Source organism: Lagenorhynchus albirostris, chromosome 5 (genome assembly GCF_949774975.1).
Source record: "Lagenorhynchus albirostris chromosome 5, mLagAlb1.1, whole genome shotgun sequence".
Lineage (NCBI taxonomy): Eukaryota > Metazoa > Chordata > Mammalia > Artiodactyla > Delphinidae > Lagenorhynchus > Lagenorhynchus albirostris.
In genome coordinates, this window is record NC_083099.1 from 91,166,413 (window position 1) to 91,189,471 (window position 23,059).

Genomic DNA, 23,059 nt, shown 5'->3' on the forward strand with positions numbered 1-23,059 from the left:
AAGTCTTACACAAGGTTTTATCAAGTTTTATATGTTCATTCAACTTCTAAATAATGCCATAAATTGTAGGAGATAGACAGGACAATGCATTTCAGAAAAATTACTATTAATCAAAGAGAAATGTCTACAATGATGCCTATTTGATCTCTTGGCTTTCTGCAACCAAATCCAAAGAATATCTACTTCTTCCATGTTCTGTGTTTCCCCACTATTTCATATAACCTGACCACATGAAAACGCAAATGAGTTTCGATTATAAACCTTTTGGGAAAACAAAACTAAGGTCCAATTTTTGTTTTCCAGGGCTTTCATGTATTTATATACAAGCCCCAATCTTAGAAAAGTTAGTACTATTTTCCTAAGAGAAATTTCCTTTATAATATATTCTTGTATATTATTTACGACACTGGGTAAACATTTAACGCTCTACCATCTTTACCTGTGATTTTAATTATTAACAACAGTTACAGAAACACCACTAATTTTTTAAAAAATTCTTGCTGTTTATCAAGTACTATTCTCAGGATACATAATTCCTCTTTATCTCAATGTTAAAAATTGACCCATTTCTGCATTTGGGTGAAATAATAACTTAGGTGGTAGCCTATAATTCAAAAGTCACAGGAGTCATAGAATGTTAGAGAGGAAGGATTTCAGCATCCCTCTGATCTAACCCTTTTTACAGATAAAGGAACGTAGGACCAGACAGGTAAATGACGTCTCTATTCCCCAACATTCAATAATCCCCTTATTCTTTATTATTATAGCACTTAGCACTGACCACCACAAGCATAAATATCTGTTTATGGTCCATCTTCTCCCAGGGATTTTGTATAATGCAGAATCCTCAACATTGCCTGGGCACAATGTAGATACTCAAGTATTTGTTGAATTAACTAAATCAAAATTGACAACATGTCTTCTAAACACCAAAACAGTGTGTCCCCTCTCTCTCCTTTCCTGAATGACAAGGTTAGAGAGTCTCAGGGAACAAGTTATCTTTCACTTTAGAGGAAAAATAAAAGTTAAAAATACTTTTTAATAACATGTTTCTGACAACAAAATAATCCAAGATCACTACTGAAAATCTGAAAAAAAAAAAAAATCATCTCCCAAAGATAAGCACTGGTAATATTCCATGTATATTCTTCCAGTTGTGTGTATAGATATGTTTTCAACAGAAATGGGACGATGTATTACAGTTACAAAATGTTCGTTTTTAACAATACATTGATTTTCCTGTTATTAAACCTTTTCCAATGTAATTTTAATAGCTGCATGTGATTAAATTAGATGGTTGAATCTATGGAAAAAGCTGGCAGTCACCCAGGTTATGTTCCTAAAACTAGAGTTTCTCACTGAACTTCTTCAGTAGACATGGAAGATGTGTTTCTCTAACAACGTCATAGGCCATTGGGCAGGAATAAGCATTTAAAATTTTAATTGTCACCTTTGTATTTGAAAGGGTAATGGCCAACTTCTTCCAGTGATAAGCTCCATAGAAAAGGTGCAGAAGCTTTAGTTAATTTGCCACCTGTGGTTTGGCTGCCAAAGCTTGATTCCCTCCCTGTCACTCGACTCTTTGAAAACTAGTGTGCCAAAAAGTCCAGAAGTTTTTATTTGCTTTCTAAAACTTTGAAGCCAAGGAGACACAAAAAGTACTAAAAAAGGCCAGCAAATCCTGAAATTACTAGCCACCAAAAATTCCTTCATTGGAAGGAATACCTGAATGAACTGTATCTTTATAATTTCTAAACAATGAAAAACAATCAATACTGTCCTGGTTTATAAAGAAATCCTGTGTGCTTAACCCCTAGATATCTTGGTAAATAATCAAAATTTTGCTTAAAATTGAGCCTAGGGAATTCCCTGGCGGTCCAGTGGTTAAGGATTTGGTGCTTTCACTGCCGTGGCCTAGGTTCAATCCCTGGTCGGGGAACTAAGATCCCACAAATTGCGTGGCCAAAAATTAAAATAAAATAAAATAGAGCCTAGGACTAACTAAAAATTATAAAGTGACTTTATAAAACTTTAATAATGTAGGTTGTACACATGACAGAGAGCTATGGAGATATTTAGAATTAAGTATATTATCATATAGGGTAACTACCCTATATAAAGCCTATATAATATATAACACATATTTTTATTTCTAATCCCATGATGCAGATGCATGAGAGTTATCATTTATGAGATTAGTAAACCTATGGCTCAATTAGAGTTCATATTAACTGTAAGAAGAAAAGTCAACTTTCTTTTAGGTGCCATTATAGATAATATGGCCATGACTATGCATCTAGTCATAAAGGTTTAAAGTTTGAGACCCTCTGCAATCATTATGATGGACGGTCTTAAATAAAACTTTCTATTTGTATGGAGAATTCAAATGTAAGTACTTATCAAGACATCTATAATCCTACATGTTATGTCAATTGTACTATGCAATCAGAGAAGTCTATGCGTGCGTGTTTGTGCTCCCCACGCACCTGATGCACAATAGATGCACGATGAATACTGGTTGACTGACTTGATTCTCTGTGTTTATGAATATGAGGAATCTCAATGACCTGGCCAGGAATCACACAACAAAGGCTGTCCAATGGTTAAAACAGCAATTATAGTCACTGAGGCTATGCATTTTACTGTAGTGGATAACGTCTCCTTTCAAAATCTAGCTACTCTTACTTTAAAGCACTGTGGGTTTAGCCTTTATTTTCAGTGTAGTATAATGGAAACAGCACAAAATTAGGAGCCAGAAGAGTTGGCTTACTACTAAGCTGTGTGGTTACCTGACTTTCTAGGCCACAGAATGAACAGAAGCAGCAAATCAGAAGGGGCCAAGAGTGGGGATAAGAAAAAGGAAGAGGGGCTTCCCTGGTGGCGCAGTGGTTGGGAATCCACCTGCCACTGCAGGGGATGCAGGTTCGAGCTCTGGTCTGGGAGGATCCCACATGCCACAGAGCAACTAGGCCCATGAGCCCACGTGCCACAACTACTGAAGCCCGCGCGCCTAGAGCCCATGCTCTGCGACTGCAATAAGAGAAGACACCGCAGTGAAAAGTCCGCACACCGCAACGAAGAGTAGCCCCCAATGACCACCACTAGAGAAAGCCCGCGTGCAGCAACAAAGACCCAACGCAGCCAAAAATAAATAAAATAAATAAATTTTTTTAAAAAAGGAAGAGCGTTGAAAAAGAAACAATGCCACCAGCAAGAAGACACAGAGCGAAAAGACTGTAGGCACAAATTTAAAAAAAATTTTTATTGAAGCATAGTTGATTTACAACACAAATGTTCTATAAAGCATTGTAGTCTATTTAAAACAAATAACCAGGGCTTCCCTGGTGGCGCAGTGGTTGAGAGTCCGCCTGCCGATGCAGGGGACACGGGTTCGTGCCCCGGTCTGGGAAGATCCCACATGCCGCGGAGCGGCTGGGCGCGTGAGCCATGGCCGCTGAGCCTGCGCGTCCGGAGCCCGTGCTCCGCAATGGGAGAGGTCACAACAGTGAGAGGCCCGCGTACCGCAAAAAAAACAAGAAGAAGAAACAAATAACCAAAATATTGGGTGTAAGATAGGCTTAAGGATGTCCTGTACAACATGGGGAATATAGCCAATATTTTGTAAAAACTGTAAATGGAAAGTAACCTTCCAAAATTGTATTAAAATTTTTAAAAATCTCGGTTATTTAGTAAAGTGGATTATCACAAAAGCTAAAAAATAAATTAAAAAAAATAATAAAATAGAGCAAGTAGTCCTAAAATTTTTCCTAAATGTAATAATTAATATTTCTAACTGTGATTCTAAGTTGTCAAGATAAGAATAATTATAAAATATATCCCTTATTAAAAGGCAGAAATGCATGTGATACATGCTAGACATATTTCCATCTAAAATCTCAAAATGTAAAAATGGTTGAATGACATGGAAAATGTACTGAGGTAGAATTCATTCTTGAGTGTTTGATAAATGAGGCATCCAGTGCAAGTGTATATATTTGTGCATACATGTAAATGTTTGGCAAAGAAATCTGGCATTACATCCACATGGAAGGAAGAGGTTATTTCCCACAAAAGACTCCTATTTAATGTTATTAGAGGATCCTAGACCTTGTCACCTTGCAATATCACCTTGCTGTTTGTATTTACAGTATCATAAATTACTTATTAGATGGGGTATGCTTTTTACGGAGAAACATCATTCTTCAACAACCATTCTTCAGCTAAAGCCAGCTTACTTTCTAAACATAACAAAATATAGAGATCGAAGATATCTGTTCATCAATTAAGAGGAAAGAAAAAATACCAAATAAGTAGAGATTCAATAAAGGGAGGAAAAAACCCAAGAAGCTCTTTTTAGAAATAGTCTCTGAAATAATCCATAAAGCCACTAGGTGTTGCTACATGCCCAATAAAGAAAACTGCTAAAGGGATTTTAAAAGCAGTTTTGTTAACAACATACGTTTTCAACTTCCCTTAAATCCAATCTTCCCTTTAAATTAGCTATAATTCTCAATAACCAAGGAAGGGGAATGATTAGTATAATTAAGAATTATGACAAGGTAATACTTTTTCCCCACAGGCAAAATGCACATCATGATGAGAGCCACAGAAACATGATCCAGCCCCTTGATATAAAACAAGATCAAGCCACTCAGATGCACTGTTTGGAAAGCTAGGTTTTATTAAGAGCCCATTCCTACTACTCAAGGCACAAGACCACAGACACAGAGCTGGATCGTGATGGACACATAGTCAACAAAAGGGATGAAGTACACTGGTTGTATCTGAACTCCACATCCCTGCTCTTGCTAATTTAAACATTTACTGATTACTCACTCCTTCAACAAACATTCAATAAACACCCATTACATACCAGCCACAAAGACTGCTGTTCCCTTTCAAGAAGCTTACATCCCACTTGTGTGCATTATATGCTGGGGAATAAAATGAGACTAAGGGGATGTGTCTGGCCGTTAAGTTGCTTGCATTTCAATGCAGGAGACAGCTACACATTAAGAACGGACGTGCCTCTTGGTGGAATATTACAAGGTCTGTGGGAGGACAGAGAAGCAGCCTTCATTCTTTCTGGGGAGAGATGGAAGAAGTAAGGTAAGTAGCATCTGAGATCTCCCTAGAACGAACACCAGAATTGTGGAAATGATGTGGTCACAGCAGGAGGAAAAGCATGGAGGAAGTGCCCTGTGTGTGTGAGAAGCAGTGACTTTCCCTGTGTGACTGAAGCCTGAGATGCCCGGGAGTGCAGTGGGAGATGAATCAGACTGAGAGGGAACTGAATGCTAGGTTAAGAAGTCTGAAAATTAGGCTGGAGGCAATGGGGAGTCAGCCAAGGTTTTCAGTCAGAGGAGCGGCATGATGAGAGATGTGTAGTTAAATAATTCTGTCAGTGGAGTGCAGGATGACCTTGGCTGGGGAGTGACTGGAGGCAAGAGACCAAATAGAAGGTTAAGGAAATAAACCAGCTGAGATGCGGGGCCCCAATTAAATCAGAGATGCCATTTGCCAGGGCTCAGTAATTGCCTGGAAAGGTGTCAGGGCGGAGGGAGAGGGGTCAGTCAGTGCCAGTGTTCCTAAGGTAAGTTAAACCCTTTCACCGAAAGAGTGAATACGAGAGAAGGAAGACTGTTTAGGCAGTGGTGGAAGGCGGGGTTGTCTTCTTCTGGAGGAGAGGGGTTGGGGGTAGAGGATTCCATTTCAGAGTTCAAGGACAAAGATCCCGTGTGACTCCAAGGCCCAGTGATCTGATTCTCACCCTCAATCAGCCTGGCCCAGGCTTTCCTACGATTGGCAGCTTTTGCCAGGTATCCTTCTATAACGGAGGACCTGAGTGATCACTTAATTTGCATTTAATATGAGATGTTAAATGAAGCTCTGAAATGGACTTGAGCTTTTAAACACAGGTGAATTCAACGTAAGTATATTACATACAAGTTAGTCCTTCAAAACCTACTTAAGGACTAAAATGAAGCCACTCTTAATTAAACCTAAATGAGGTAAAGGAGCACCTGAGGACTAAAGCAGCGCACCTGACTGGCGGACACTAGGACTGGGCTGCAGTTGAGAGACAGCGGGGCCACCCTGAGGAGCGCACCCCAACAGCACTGCATAGAGTTGTGAGCGCCTCAGAATCAGAATGTAAGTCAAGTCATTTGGCCAAGAGGAAGGATAAGTCCCTGGTTTTTCTCAAGGCGCCAGGGCTACCAGAGTCAAGTTTCCTATCATTCTAAGCCGTGTGGCAGAGCACTAGGATGGAAGTCCAGGACAGACTCCAGGTCACCTCTACAAACTGCTATAGTAGTTGAGACAAACCATAGCATCTTCCTGCCTCAGTTTCCTCATTTGATGAAACAGGTAACAACGCTACTGACGTCTTCACAGGACACTGTGAGAACAGAATGCAGTCGTGTATACAAACGTGCTCTCAACGACAACGTAGCAGCAACAGTACCACCCTTCTTGTTTACCTTCTTGTTCTCTATTCTCCTCTTTCTCTTCCCGCTCACTTGCTGCCCACCTTCCCCACTACCCCTTCCCACCATCTCTGGGAGACCGAAGAGCTCATGTGAGTTCACCACTGTCTTGAGCAACGCGGCCTAGGAACTCAACGAGGACAGATGCTTGTCAATCTGGTTGGGTAGAAGGACTTGATTCTCTGGGCTTTGAGCCCCACTGCAGAGAGATGGAAGAGGCTGGGCTGGATGGGCAGTTCCAGCCAAAGTGGGCAGTGAACAGTGACATGAAAAGGAGAGGTTTCTACCCGGAGTTGAGAAAGCTCAAAGAGCCTATTTAATGTAAAATTTAAGTATAGTATTTCCTCACAAAATATGTTTAAAAGCTATAAAACTGTGAGAAGGGAAATTAACAGCTTCAGTGAGAAGGGGGCATGAGTTGGGGGTAGGGTTGGAATTCAGTGGATTTAGGCATCCTGGAGTAGTCAAATATAGTAGCCTAAGAGAGGCACATGTCAAACTAGCTCAAATGTACCAACAGGCAGTAAAATAATTTTCCCCACTTCACTGATATCAGATATTATAAGAAAGGGGAAAACTTTCAATTTTATCAAAAATCTGTATTTGTTTTAAATTTAAAACTCACAGTGTTTTAAATATAGACATATTCATTAACAAGTATTGGTATTATCACCTTTTCTCTATCTTAGATTTCACCCACCTCATTACTTAATGGAAAATATACAGGTTTAAATCCTAGTATAATGACTTTCTTGCTCTATGACCTTAGACAGGCTATTTAACCTCTCTAGCCTAGTTTCCTCATTTACGAAATGCGGAATAATAAACCAACCTCTTAAGGCTCATGGAAGGATGAAATGAGATAATCAGTGTAAGTGCTTAGTACAGTACTTGGTCCCCAGAAAGCACTCATGAAATGGCTGCGTAAGGGTGCAGACACCACTGTATAAGTGGCCCGAGTTGAGGTCAGGTGGGTGGGGACTGAATCACAAAGGTCCCTGTAGGCTATATGAAGACTGAAGCTAGTCCCCCTGGGTTCAAATCCTAATTCTGTCACTTCATAGCTACACAATCTTGAAGAGATTATTTGTTCAATGTGAATACGCTGCTAGTAAAACATACCATAGCCTGTAGGAGTAATAGCCTGACATAATATAAGCTTTCAAGTTAAGTATGAAATACCAAGAATAAATTATGGTAATAATACTAGGTACCTACAAGAATGCTTTTCAGGAGAGGTGAAAATGCCTTACAGGTTTTATTTAATTAATCTTCATAGATGTCTTGGGAGTTAAAAGCAAGTGGGTATTATTATTATTTTTTTAACATCTTTATTGGAGTATAATTGCTTTACAATGGTGTGTTAGTTTCTGCTTTATAACAAAGTGAATCAGTTATACATATACATATGTTCCCATATCTCCTCCCTCTTGCGTCTCCCTCCCTCCCACTCTCCCTATCCCACCCCTCTAGGTGGTCACAAAGCACCGAGCTGATCTCCCTGTGCTATGCTCCCTGTGCTATGCGGCTGCTTCCCACTAGCTATCGGTTTTACATCTGATAGTGTATATAAAAAGAAACGAAATTGAGTTGTTTGTAGTGAGGTGGGATGGACCTAGAGTCTGTCATACAGAGTGAAGTAAGTCAGAAAAAGAAAAACAAGTGGGTATTAATAGTTTCATTTTACAGGATGGAAGGCAAAGAAAAACGTGGCTTGATCGTAACTCTACTGTCGTATCTCTTCATTCCAACAAAAGAACTAGGCATTCTGAAATCACAGACCCAGGTCTAATATTACTTCCCGAACATCTGAAAGTTTGCTTTCAGTTCATTCATTCAACTAAATAGATATTGATACCATCAAACATTTTCATCAGCCAAGATTGCCTAACTTTTCTTATTTTCTTTTATTCCCCAAACCATCTTTTCTGTTCTAGCCCAGATGACTTTCTGGTGCTCACTTAGGTCCAATACTGAAATGTCAACCTTTCCAATATTATTCTAAGCTGTTCTATATTATTATGTGTTGAATAATCTCCCCTTCCATTTCTGAAATGTATCACTCCCTGCCTTATTTTTTAAATTTAATTTAGCTTTACATTTTTATTAAAATAAGTTAAAAATATAACACTATAGAAATTTTCAGTCCTGAAGATTACTTCTAGAAATTCTAGATCAAATACTTATACTTTATTTATTACATTTTCATCTTCAGATAGTAACTCACCGATATGAATCATAAAGGCTTAACTCAATGTAACTAACTGCCTTCTCTTTAGCTCTTCCCAGAGTTTGATGTGAACATTATTACTTTTATTTCTTCTATTTTTTCTTTCTTGTTCTTTTAAAGTAAAAAGGAAAAGTGTTCACTTAAGCTGCTAGACACTGTAGAATGGACTGGCTCTCCACAGCCCCCTGGTTAGCATATTTTAAGCTTATACCATATTTTCTTGATTAAAAAGCTTCATTTGTTTTTCAGCTTCTGTTTGCTAAAATCTCATATTCATTGGAAACACTCATTTCCATTTCCTTCACTATTATGAGGTTATTTCCTAATAAGACTTCTATGCTTACATTTCACTGGGTGTCAGTAGAGACAAGCTTAGGCTGCTATTTTGAGTGTGTGTGTGGGGGGGTGTAGGGTGTCACTCCCTGATGGCTGCGTTGCTCAATACAGGCAAACCTCGGAGATACGGCGGGTCCGGTTCCAGACCACCACAATCAAAAGTGAATATTGCAATAAAGCTAGTCTCACAAAGTTTTTGGTTTTCCAGAGCATATAAGTTATGTTTACACTATAATGTAGTTTATTAAGTGTACAATAACATTATACCTAAAAAAAAAAGGACATGCTTTAATTTTACAATGCCTTATTGCTAAAAAATGCTATCATCTGAGCCTTCAGAGAGTCATCCTTTTTCTGATGGAGGGTCTTGCCTCGACATTGATGGCTGCTGACTGGTCAGGGTGGTTGGTGGTAGACGAAAGTTAGACAGGCTGTGACAATTTCTTAAAATAAGACAACAATGAAGTTTGTCACATTAATTGACTCTTCCTTTCATGAACGATTTCTCTACAGCATGCAATGTTGTTTGATACCATTTTACCCACAGCAGAACTTCTTTCAAAATTGGAGTCAATCCTCTCAAACCCTGCCACTGCTTATCAACTAAATTTATGTCACACTGTAAATCCTTTCTCATCATTTCAACAATCTTCATAGCATCTTCACCAGGAGTAGATTCCAGCTCAAGAAACCACTTTCTTTGCTCCATTAGAAGCAACTCCTCATCTGTTAAAGTTTTATCATGAGATTGAAGCAATTCAGTCACATCTTCAGCTCCTATTCTAGTTCTCTTGCTATTTCCACCACATCTGTAGTTACTTCCTCCATGCAAGTCTTTTTTTTTTTTTTTTTTTTTTTTGCGGTACGCGGGCCTCTCACTGTTGTGGCCTCTCCCATTGCGGAGCACAGGCTCCGGACGCGCAGGCTCAGCGGCCATGGCTCACGGGCCCAGCCACTCCGCGGCATGTGATCTTCCCGGACCGGGGCACGAACCCGTGTCCCCTGCATCGGCAGATGGACTCTCAACCACTGCACCACCAGGGAAGCCCCTCCATGCAAGTCTTGAACCCTTCAATGTCATCCATGATGGTTGGAATCAACTTTTTCCCAACTCCTGTTAATGTTTATGTTTTTGTTTGTTTTTTATTTTTTTGGCCGCACTGCACAGCTTTTGGGATCTTAGTTCCCCGACCAGGGATCGAACCCAGGCCTTGGCAGTGAAAGCACCAAGTCCTAACCACTGGACCGCCAGGGAATTCCCTTAATGTTGATATTTAGATCTCTTCCCATGAAACGCAAACATTCTTAATGGCATCTAGGATGGTGAATCCTTTCCAGGAGGTTTTCAACTAATTGACTTTGCCCAGATCCATCAGAGGAATCACTATATATGGCAGCTACAGCCTTACAAAATGTATTTCTTAAATAATAAGACTTGAAAGTCGAAGAGACTCCTTGTTCCATGGGTGGCAGAATGGATGTTAGTAGGCATGAAAACATTAGTCTCGTTGTGCATCTACATCAGAGCTCTTGGATGACCAAGTGCATTGCCAATGAGCAGTAATATTTTAAAAGGAATCTTCTTTTCTAAGCAGTAGGTCACAACAGTGGGTTTAAAATATTCAGTAAACTGTTATAAACAGATATGCTGCCATCCAGGTTTTGCTGTTCCACTTATACAGCACAGGCAGAGTTGGTTTAGCCTAACTCTTGAGGGCCCTAGGATTTTCCGAATGGTAAATGAGCACTGATTTCAATTTAAGTCACCAGCTGCATTAGCCCCCAACAAGAGAGTGGGTTTGTCTTTTGAAGCCTGGAAGTCAGACATTGACTTCTCCTCCCTAGATATGAAAGCCCTAGATGGCATCTTCCTCCAGTAGAAGGCTGTTTCATCTACACTGAAAATCTGGTGTTCCGTGTAGCCACCTTCATGAGGTATCTTAGCTAGATCTTTGGGATAACTTGCTGCAGCTCCTACATCAGCACTTGCTGCTTCACCTTGCCCTTTGATGTTATGGAGATGGCACCTTTTCTTAAAGCTCATGAACCAGCCTCCGCTGACTTCAAACTTCTCTTCTGCAGCTTCCTCACCTCTCTCAGCCTTCACAGAATTGAACAGAGTTACGACCTTGCTCTGGATTAGGCTTTGGCTTAAGGGAATGTTGTGTCTGGTTTGATCTTCTAACCAGACCACTAAAACTTCTCCATATCAGCAATAAGACTGTTTCACATTCTTATCATTTGGGTGTTAAATGGAACAGTACTTTTAATTTCCTTCAAGAACTTTTCCTTTGCATTTACACCTTGGCTGTTTGGCGCAAGAGGGCTCACTTTCAGCCTTCCCCAGCTTTCAACATGCCTTCCTCACTAAGCTTGATCATTTCTAGCTTTCGATTTTAAATGAGAGACATGTGACTCTTCCTTTCACTTGAACACTAAGAGACCAGTGTAGAGTGATTAACTGATTTAATTTCAACATTGTTGTGTCTCAGGGAATAGAGAGGCCTGAGGAGAGGGAGAGAGATGAGGGGGAGGGTGGGACTGCTGGTTGGTGGAGCAGTCAGAACACACACAACCTTTATCAGTTAAGTTCGCTGTCTCATATGGGTGTGATTTGTAGCACCCCCTCCCCAAATTACAATAGTAACATTAAAGATCGCTGATCACAGACCACCATAACAAATATAATAATAAGGAAAAGTCTGAAATACCGCAAGAATTAACAAAATGTGACACAGAGATATGAAGTGAGTAATACAGTTGAAAAAATGTTGCCAATAGACCTGCTGGATACAGAGTTGCCATAAACCTTCAGTTTGTAAAAAATGCAATATCTGCAATAAAATGAGGTATGCCTATACATTATTTTGCTTCTTTAATCCATAAACTCTTTAATAACAAACACTGCTTTTTAAAATTTATCCCAAATATGTAATGCATTTCAATGTACTCTGGGTATAAAGAAAATACAGGACTGATCATTTATGTGAAAAAGAAACAAACAAACTATAAATGCAATTTTTATCCCTTTTATTCATCAGAGACACAAATTACAGAACCAAGCTTGGCTTAATAACAGTAGCACATAAAAATGTTGACCTGATAACGCCACAAATCTATTGTGGCAGATTCAGAGTTAATCAGAAGACTGAGAAAAAAAGGAGAAAACTCAAACATTTTGCTTGTTATTATTTGTTCACTGCTATCTCAAGAACATATAATTTCTCTCTGAAAACCCTAAGAGCACATCACATGTAGATCTGGGAAATTGTACAGGCCAAAGAAGCTTTTAACCTGGAATTTTACTGTTCCCGTAACAGCAAGCCTCTCTACCTTCTAGAATTGTTTTTAAAAATACAGCTATTACCTATATTAAATTTTCTATATTAAAAAAATAGACTTTTGAGGACTTTTTCTATGTGATTAGGTTTTAGACTATTGAACAAAGGAAAATCTCCCTTTAAATAAAATATTTCAGAATAAGAATTTTCTCGTGGCATTTTAAAAAGCCATTACGATTAGACCTCCTCTGTGCAGAAGTTTTGTAAAATGTCACTTTATTTGACTGGTCCTACCTAATAGTATAAACAGACTTCATAATAATTGTTCCAAATGTCAGAAGCATGAAATTTCTGTACTTCTCTCCTTATCTCATTATATTTATAATTTTCTTTTAAAAATATAAGTATGTATTCACTGTATTTGTCATCTACCAATGTACATAAGCCCCTAAAGTTCTATGACTATGTCTACATATTTGGAATAAGACATTGCATAGAAATTAGGTGCTAAGTGAAATCTACTGATACCTATGACATAAACTCTCAAACTAATTATATTTAGAGACAGCATTATTTTATACAAATTTTGCTGCTTTATTATTTCAGTATCTCAAGATTATTTTCAATAATGACCTAAATATATCTGAGATGAAAAGCAGAGATTATGAAGAAAGAGTTGTATTCTTAGAAGTGGTTCTTAAAGACCTAAGTGCTGGCAACTTCTTCCTTAGCATAAATTCCCTTCTCCTGTACGGTTTACTTCTTTAAGCCATTTAACTTTATTTCTTTAGCTTGAGAATTTTCAAAACAGTTATATATGGAATTTAAGGGAAAAAATGTCATAAAGAACCTAGGGGTAAGACAGGAATAAAGACACAGACCTACTAGAGAATGGACTTGAGGATATGGGGAGGGGGAAGGGTAAGGTGTGACAAAGCGAGAGAGAGGCACGGACACATATACACTACCAAACGTAAGGTAGGTAGCTAGTGGGAAGCAGCCGCATAGCACAGGGAGATCAGCTCGGTGCTTTGTGACCGCCTGGAGGGGTGGGATAGGGAGGGTGTGAGGGAGGGAGATGTAAGAGGGAAGAGATATGGGAACATATGTATATGTATAACTGATTCACTTTGTTATAAAGCAGAAACTAACACACCATTGTAAAGCAATTATACTCCAATAAAGATGTAAAACAAACAAACAAAAAAAACAGTTCTCCTTCATCAGAAATGGAAGGCTGACCAATGCATGGTTTAAACTGCTTGTGTCAAACTCTGCTGTCCTTAAAAGCTGTGAGAAGAGCTATTCACTAAAAAGAGCCCAAGAGAGAAACTTTCATCAAAGAAAAAAAAGTATTCCTTTCTTTGACTACCATTTACAGATAGATAGCATCTATCTGTAAGTTCTTAGATGTTTATTTGTTTACATTTTTTCCTGAAAGTTAAAAGGAATGCTAATAGATATTGGGAAGAAAACTCCATTATTATCTAATCTGTTAGAAAAGATGATCCTAACTCTCACAATATAGTGTATTCTTGGAAATCATGAGTCAGACCGTGTTGAAAGGTCAAATGTGCATTATTACTCCGACATTCACCTGTGGGAACATGCTTGGGATACTCTACACCCAAGTGAGAGTCAGTCTGATTGCTATTAGGGAGCATCCATGTGTTAGAAAGTAAAATGATGCCAGAGAAGGCTATTGTGTGAGGAAGTACAAACATGCTGAATAATGAGTATGCAAAGGTATAAAGTGCCATGTTTACTTTTTCTAGCTAAAGATTAGTACAATGTAAATAACTACCAGTCCACCGAATTTACACATTTATTGCTACACTGAATTGAACAGAAATAAAAAGTTAAATCAAATTGAACATATGGTCAACTACTATGGATCCCAAATATAAACTGTAAATGATAAAAACCTTTTGTGATGTAAATATCTTATGTGGTATCCTCTAAAAACGATTATCTGAATAGACTTCAACTGTAATCCATATAGCATGCATAGGACTTAAAAAACAAAAGAAAGAAAGAAAGAAAAAAATATATATATATGCAATAAAATTGCTCTTTTGTCCTAAATAGCAACTCTGGTTGGGGATTGAAAAACTTCCAGCTCAAGGACCTGAGTTTGGTAAAATAATATGATCTGCAGGTCACTGCATCTGGCCTCTGTTAAATGGGTCTGAAAAATAGAGGAATTCCACAAATGCAAACTATGCATGGCTACCGGATACTACCTGCCTATCAAAAGCATACTTAAAAATATTTAGCAAAAACAGCCCAATAACAATACAAGGGAATAAAAAATGAAACCAAGGTCATAAGGGCCAGGGTCCTTTTTCATTTTCCATTTTAAAAACTAAGCAATCTTGGAATGCCATGTTTCCTGATTTTCAAAAACAGGAGTTTGTATTTATTTAGGTACCAGAGAGACTGACAGTTTCATGCTTTTTTTAACTCTCATCTTTTCACTAGCAAGTCTAATGAGAACATCGCAAAAGCAGAGAATGTTATGAATAGAATGAATGAATCACAGGATCCACCCTATGGACCCCATGACACAGTCATGGCAAATGCTAATTATCTGTACATTGCAAGTCTTATTCCTATGCTCAGGGAACCTCAAAATCTGCACCTGACTTGTGTTTGTGTCCTTTTGGGTTTATGTACCCCACTCTGTTACCCTCAAGGCACAATATAATGCACATAGAGATCTTAATGAAAACAATTAAAAGCAGAGTTTATTCATGAGCTGTAAAAAGTGAAACTGTAGAACTAACAGTGTGAACAGAACACAAATGTCTGTGTTCTTGACCCGCAGCAGGTGCAGAGTGGAGAGGGATGAGGGACCACTTACCTCGGGTGTACCGAGAGCATGTTCTCCAGCTAAAAGCAGCATGCTCAGGCCTCCCATTTGAGTAGGATCTAAACAAGTCAAAAACAAGTAAATCGTCAATTCATAACCATGAAGTACATATAATCCAGAGTCGAAAAAGAATACTCACAAAGACCAGCAATCAGAAATCCAACAGAACCACATGTAACTTATTACAGAAAACTTCTGAAACTCTTTATGAAGGAAAAATGTGGGGTACATGTGCTTAGTACTCATACTTTTGTGAGCTTTTTAAATACCACTGTTGTCCACCATTCCAACAAAATACTTTCTTCAATACCACAGCTATTTATAACATGAATTATCTCCTAATGTGATGCTTCTTTCCTTACTGCATGGGGAGTTTGGATGGATTTTTTTTTAAAACGAAAGAGTGCTTATACTTGTCTTCTAAGAAACTTGAGATTGTTATTCTCAAATTGTTATTTCTGCCACATGATATCAGGCTGATAAAAAGAACAAGGCCATCAGAGGAACTAGAGAACAGGGAGGTATTTTACAAAGGGGACTCCAAAAATCTAGTGGGCTTTGTTCAAATATTCTTTCTTTAAAACTTTCAAAAACAAATTTAAATTAAACAATGATATATTTATAACATCATAAATCTTAGGGGTACAGTTAGGCCCTTCCTTGAAAGGCCTCGAAATACCTTTAACATTGAAAATGAACCCTTTTTATACTATCAAAGGTCTTTGTTTTCATTCCTTCAATAATCAACAGAAAAAGAAAGAGAAAATGAAAGCAAACTGATAGATCTATGACCCAGGATTATATCTAAACAGGGGAAGTACAGACAATAAGAAACCTACAGACTTTAAGTTTGTCTTAAATGAATTAAATTTCAGAACTTCAATGAACTAACATATCTGAAACTGTCTAAGTCAGTGCTTATCCCAGTGCATATTGGTCCTCAATAAATGCACTTTTTATTTGAGTAATCTCTCTACAATTCAAAATGAGGACCGGGCATAGTGTTGCCTGAAGACATTAAGGTGTCTCTCTTCTCTTTCTTTTTTTGATTTTTTTGTTTAAAGATATGCCCTTAAGTACATCTTTGAATACAATCTGTCTCAGGAACTCATGAAGCAACTCTGACCACATCTTACATATAGTCAAATTAAAAAAATATATATTTTTTTGAAAAAAGAATCTGAGGGGAAGGAAGGAAGGAAGGAAGGAAGTTAGGAACAGCTTAGTAGAGGGGAAAATATGTCACCAAACAATCAGGTGGTCACAAAACAGCTCCATATTGGAAGGTAGCCACGTAGGAATACACAGAGGAACATGAGCTGGTTTGCTGAAATAAGGCTCTCTGTTGTTGTTTTAAGAGCCCATCCTTAATTAAATGTTAAGTTTATGAACTATTAGTTCAAATTATAAAGTAAAATAGGAACATACTTCCATGATAATTTATTTAATTTATTTACCAATAATTTACCAATAATTTATTTAACTTATATACCAATATGACTTTGCTGTATAGACACTAAAACACAGACAAGAAATCATCTTTTATATTAATTTATATAATGTTATTTGGATATATCAAAAACATATTTATATAAATAGCTGCTTTCCCTTCACCGAGAGGGCTTCTACTAAATTAAATTCTACATAGCTTTCCCTCCTTGGAAATTATACACTTGACTGCTTTGGGGTTATTCAAAATGCAAAATGTCATGTGACAAGGACTATTGGGAAAACAAAGCAAAATGAGATTCCATGCTGAGGAAAAGCATAAACTGGCCTCTAAAAGCCCTAAAGTATCCCCTAGATTTAAACAGCTAAGCACCATGTTTCAATTAAAGGCAAATTAATTTGCTTTCATTGTGTTAAAAAGGAACATCACACCAATGTTAACCGCTATACACTAGCTTAACAAGGGCTCTGATCATGGATTTCCAACATCCGTCACAGGCCCTTATATATAATGAGATAAATGTGAGAAAGTTGTTTTCCTTCTTTCCTGTATTTTGCTTAAAGTATGCTGTTTTTAAAAGTTGACTTGTAGGGGCTTCCCTGGTGACACAGTGGTTAAGAATCCGCCTGCCAATGCAGGGGACACGGGTTCGATCCCTGGTCCAGGAAGATCCCACATGCTGCAGAGCAACTAAGCCCGTGCGCCACAACTACTGAGCCTGCGCTCTAGAGCCCCGTAAGCCACAACTACCGAGCCCACGAGCCGCAACTACTGAAGCCCGCGTGCCTAGAGCCAGTGCTCTGCAACAAGAGAAGCCACCACAATGAGGAGCCCGCGCACCGCAACGAGGAGTAGACCCTGCTCGCCACAACTAGAAGAAAGCCCACGTGCAGCAACGAAGACCCAACACAGCCAAAAATAAATAATTAAATAAATAAAATTTAAAAAATAAAAGCTGACTTGTAAATATCCTGGTTGAAGTCTAGGTCCCACTTTAAATTTGTAGGTATAACAGGTAGATTAATAAACTGTCAGAAACGGTGCTACAGGCAGACATCTTTCACTGCTTTCTGTAGTTTATCTACAATAACTTTTGGTTTTTGAAGAGCCACTGTGTGCAAAAAAAAAAAAAAAAAAAACCTACATAGACCAATCTAGATTTAGAACTGGGAGAAAAAGCAATGGAAGATAAATGCTAATCAAAGGAATTTATTTAGAAGCCAGTAATAATATCGTCTTATTTGGTCCTGATGATAAAATGTTTTATAAGAGACTCTTACTGACACAATCTGGGGAGTCTAGAGAGCTCACCAAGACTACTAGCAAGTGGGTTGAAGCTAAAATTATACAAAGTAACAGCTAAAACAAGGACAGATTTCTATTCTGATTCCTCTGGGATATGCAAAAGCATCATTTTGGAAGCTCACCTAGAATTATACTACAGACACTTACATAACAATCACCTGAAGACTTTGTTCCCCCAGAATGCTGCCATTGCATCAGACTGCATTTCTTAGATTTATATATGACATCACCACACACTTTGTTATACCATGAATCACACACTACACTGTTAAATCTCATTAGGCCTACTGGCTATTAAAAAAATGAAGTGTCATCACAATACTGCTTAACTTCCATTCCCAAGCTTTCCATTTTGCAAACTGTTCAGAGCTCTCATCTTAAAGAAAATTTGCTTGTAATAATGAAACAGGAACCCTATAGCTCAACACCAACTTCAATGCTTCCATCCTGCCCAATCTCCCTATTTCATCCCGGAAAACTCCTCTCTTGATTACGGTATTATAATAGCCATGGAAGATAGAATCATTTGCAGGGTGAATATAAATGCTTTATTTCATGGTAATAAATGCTGTAGCATTCCTTACCACCCAAAGAGTATTAAGGTCTCATAACAAATGGGACCATCTGGAATGTTAAATTTGCTTGGCCCGTAACAGGAATGGGGGCCAGAGAGAGGGTAGGATGGAAATTCCCTCTAAGAAACAGCTGTCAGATCCATCACAGATTTGTGATAGAGTTGTTCATACTCTTGGTTTCGATGTTTAATATCCTCAGATGATCTACATAATTGTGTTTTTTTTGGTATCCAAGATAACTAAGGTGCTTACTGTGAATGAGTTTGTAAGCTATTTTGTTACATTATAAAATTCCCTGAGCTCCGGACAATCTCCACATTGCTGTCTGCTTTTCCATAATGTCAATGTCAGGAATCCACACATATTTGTAATGACTCAACCACTTGGTCCATACCTCCTTTCTTTAACTATATTATATATACACATTCTATGTATGTTATACTCCAAAGCTTTAAGCTATGCTGCATATTTGCCATTGCTTCCTATTGGTTAAATTTTGCTTTTCTCTCTCTTTCTATTATCTGTTAAAAATACTGCCTAAATGAATTGACCTGTTCTTAAAGAACAGGTGAAATTAGTGTCTAAACTCACCAGCCATCCCAAAGTTAAGCTGAGGCATTTCTTCAGTCTTTGCTTTCTTGGGGCTTGACAAGTCTCTTGAAGAGTCAGATGGGAAGGCCCACAGTTTCTTCCGTGGATTGACAGTGGATGTTGGGGATTTCACAGGCTTGTTTGTGGTAGGACACCATTTGTAGCCAGGATTTGCTTTCATAAATGCATCTTTATACTATAAATAAAGAACAGATAACATATTTTAATTAACACATAGATTGAAAAAGTACCTTCACCTTACTCCCCTATTTAGATAATGAATGAAAAAAACACTTTCAGTAAGTTCTCTCCTTGTAGAAGAATGACAATCTCAGTACAGGGCTTTAGAGCTAGGACATGAATTTATCTGCTAGAAAGTTCATTTGTGGGATGAGGGTTCAAGGCAACACATTTTGTATCTTTTAATCCTCTTCTTTTTTTTTTTAGGATCCAAAAAGTTACCTGACCTTGGTAAAGAAAGGGAGTTATTCATAATGTGGTGTGTAAAGCAGCACCTATTTCAAAGTAAGTATCAAGTACCTTACAAAATGTGAGTCAGTCCCAGGGCCAGTAACTAGATTCTGCTCACTGCTTAATTTACTAAGTATGTTAAAAATTAAATCTGTGCTTTACTGTACAGGCAAATGCAGGGACACCTAACAGAGCAAAGTAATCAGCTGTGGGATAAAAGCACCAAGATCACGAATGGGAGAAGGGGAACAAAGTAGGGCAAACTGATGCAGAACGTTTTAGTTCTTTGAAGATGCAGGGCCATGTAGAACAAAGAGTACTGGATGCAGAGTCTGATGACCTGGGTTCAAAACCCACCTCTGCTATTAGCCAGCTGTGGACATTAAGCAAATTATACAACCTTTCTCAGCCTCAATTCTTCCATCTAAAAAGTGTAGCTGCACCTGGTAACATCCCAGGGTTTTGTAATGAGCACATGTGATCTCAAAAGTGAACATGCTGAGAGCTGTGATGTGTGATGTTGCAGATTAATCCATCACAAACTGTATGTCTTTATTTGGAGGTTTCAAACTTCACTGTTAATATCTTCCTTTCTCCTTCACTTTTCTGTGGTTTTCTCCCTTTTCCCCAACTTGGCCATTTCTTTCCCTTTCCTGGCGATAATTAAACAAAAATATATTTCTTGCTATTCATGTTATATTACCAATGGTTATGTTATCTGATAAAATGTATTTTTCATGTATTCTTCAATGATTTTGTTATATTACTGCTAGATACCTTATTTAATTAATACAATTCTTCCAATCTCCTAAACTTGCTTTTTAAAATGGTCACTCTGTGTGTAAAATTAATTTAGTGTAAGCTCAAAAGTTTATGAGTTTATCTAACTCATTAAAGAAAAAAAGGTTTATTTAATGAGCTTATCTAACTCATTAAAGAAAAAAAAGGTTCCTTTACCCTTAGTGTAAGAAAAGTATATGTAATCCAACTAACAAACTTTTTCCACCACTTCACTTTAAATCATATAAATGAAAATTGTACTGTAAATAATATAATGCAATGTTAGTAGTCAATGGTTTAGAATCACCCTTAATTCAAATTTTCTGAATAATCAATTTTTTTTAACTAAAAGCTATGTATCTGCATATTGATACATAGGTACAGGAGGAAGGAAGGTAAGCGTAAAAAACAGTAAGATACAGTTCTACTTTTCCTACAAAAATAATTAAAATGGGATACAAGGCCAGATGCAAACTAGAATTTACCATCACATAACAGAATAAATTTGGAGGTATCAATGTAATGTAAGAGGTACTCTATCCCAGCACATTCACATGCATGGGAGGATTTACATGTTAAGCTGAGGCAGACAAATAGCCTCGCCTGCTGTCTGGTGATGGAAAGTGACAAATGATAGGGTGAGCTGAAAGCAGCAGGCACATGCATCATTATTTTGTCCCAGCAAAATGCACACGAGCTGGTCTGTCAGATGAAAAGTCATTTGGACAAAGGTCACCACTCTATAACGTAACAAAAGACTATCAAACAAATTAACATATTTGTCATAAGAAATTTTAAAAGTTTTGGGTACTTTTGGTGGTTTCTGAAGAAAAAAGTCCCAGGCTTCCCTGGTGGTGCAGTGGTTGAGAGTCTGCCTGCCGATGCAGGGGACACGGGTTCGTGCCCCGGTCCAGGAAGATCACACATGGTGCGGAGCGGCTGGGCCCGTAAGCCATGGCCGCTGAGCCTGCTCGTCCGGAGCCTGTGCTCCACAACAGTGAGAGGTCCGCGTACCGCAAAAAAAAAAAAAAAAAAAAAAAAGTCCCAATTCACAGATGGGACTACACAGATGGATGTCACTAGCCTTCAGATTTCTTCTGTTTCTTAGGTGTCCCCTTCCTCCCCTCCAATGTTGTCGATCTGCTAGGTAAGTTCTTTCCCAGTAAATATTACATCCTTTTCTAAGAATCACTTAGCAATTTGCTTTGATGAAAATCAACATGTGTAATGAAAATGATAATACTGTCATTCTTATGAATGAATTATTACCAGCATCAACTATTTTTAAAAGCACTGATGGTATTAATAAAGGCTAGCTTAAACTAACTTATGATGTGGAGCTGTGCTGAAGATAACATAAAGCAGAGACAATCACTGACCATAAACATCTCTTTCTCTTGCACTTATTCTACCCACCCATCCACATCCATCTCAATACTTTGTGAGGATCGACTAGGTGACAGACACTGGTTAGACACTGGGGACTAAAAGAGCATAAATCAGAGTCTCTGCCTTCAAACTGTTTACAATCCACAATCAGTAATCAAAATGTTACTTCTTCTTATACATGGTCCACGGACTTTCCCCTGGCTCAGGCATGAAAAATGGTTTTGCAGAGGGTCCGTAAAAGGGGAAGCTACCTATGTGTTGAAGAACAAAAGGCAAGAGAAACGCCTGGAGTATGTGAGGTTTTATGGAAAATGGTGACTGAGAATTCACTATGAGAGTCAATGCTCCATAAATGTATTACAATTTTAACCTTGCAGATTCTTAAACTCGATATAAAACAACATTCATTAGCTCAGTCAAGTATATATTTGAGCAAAAGGGTTAAGAATGTAGGAGACAAAGAAAAGAATAACACACAGCCCTTGTCCTTAGATGGAGATGCCATAAATTCATGAAAAGACATACAGGTCAACACAAGCAGTGTATGAACACCAAGTGAGGGCGGAGGCAGGAAGAACCCTCAGCGTGTGAGGATGTCTGTCCTTGGAACTGGGCTCATCATCAATCACTTGCTCTGATTCAGCTATAAGAGACAACAGAAAGGCTTAATCATTTGTTGTGATGAGGTTATTAGGAAAGGGATTACAGAGAAAGCTGAGTAAGGGAGAAATGAAAAAAGACTATATATAGTCTGAAGCAAATAGCTGAGTGAAAGTATTAGCAAGCTGGTCAACCATGTGGGCAAAAATCCATCAGCACAGGACTGAAAGGACCAAAGAGACAGGCCCACCCATCCAGATCCCCAAGGCAGGGCTTTCATGATGGGGGTGGGAGGGGAAGCTCAGTTATCCTCCAAAAACATCCATCACAGGCTACTGGTCCTATCTCCTAGGTAACTAACCTCCTGCTAAAACACTGATTTTTTAAAATCGCCCATTAATATAAAAATTCCTATTTTATTTTTGCAAATTTCCAACTGATTAGATAACCTAAGTGAATTTACCTTATAGGCACAGGTTCTGACTTACACAAGATGCTCAGTAAATGCTGGCTCCCTTCTGTCCACCCTCAACTACTACCACATTTCATTAGCAATGATAATATATCACTGTTATTCAATAATGGTATTAAATACATACCCTTTGCCACAGTATTCTGTCTACTTCATATATGACAATGGCATTACTATATACCAAAAGACAACACTCTATTATGTTAATCTTTAAAAAAT

At 38.1% G+C, this 23,059-nt stretch overlaps 1 protein-coding gene across 4 annotated transcripts in view; it reads right to left on the reverse strand.

The window, feature by feature from the left end:
- BBX (BBX high mobility group box domain containing) overlaps nucleotides 1-23,059 on the reverse strand; it is a 281,965-nt gene that overhangs the window by 64,895 nt on the left and 194,011 nt on the right. For all 4 annotated transcript variants that reach the window (XM_060150648.1, XM_060150647.1, XM_060150649.1 and 1 more), the window contains 2 exons: nucleotides 19,129-19,324; nucleotides 15,199-15,266 (listed from right to left, as the gene is read on the reverse strand). In XM_060150648.1, coding sequence (XP_060006631.1) covers nucleotides 15,199-15,266; nucleotides 19,129-19,324 — 264 coding nt within the window. The remainder of the gene's footprint in view (nucleotides 1-15,198; nucleotides 15,267-19,128; nucleotides 19,325-23,059) is intronic.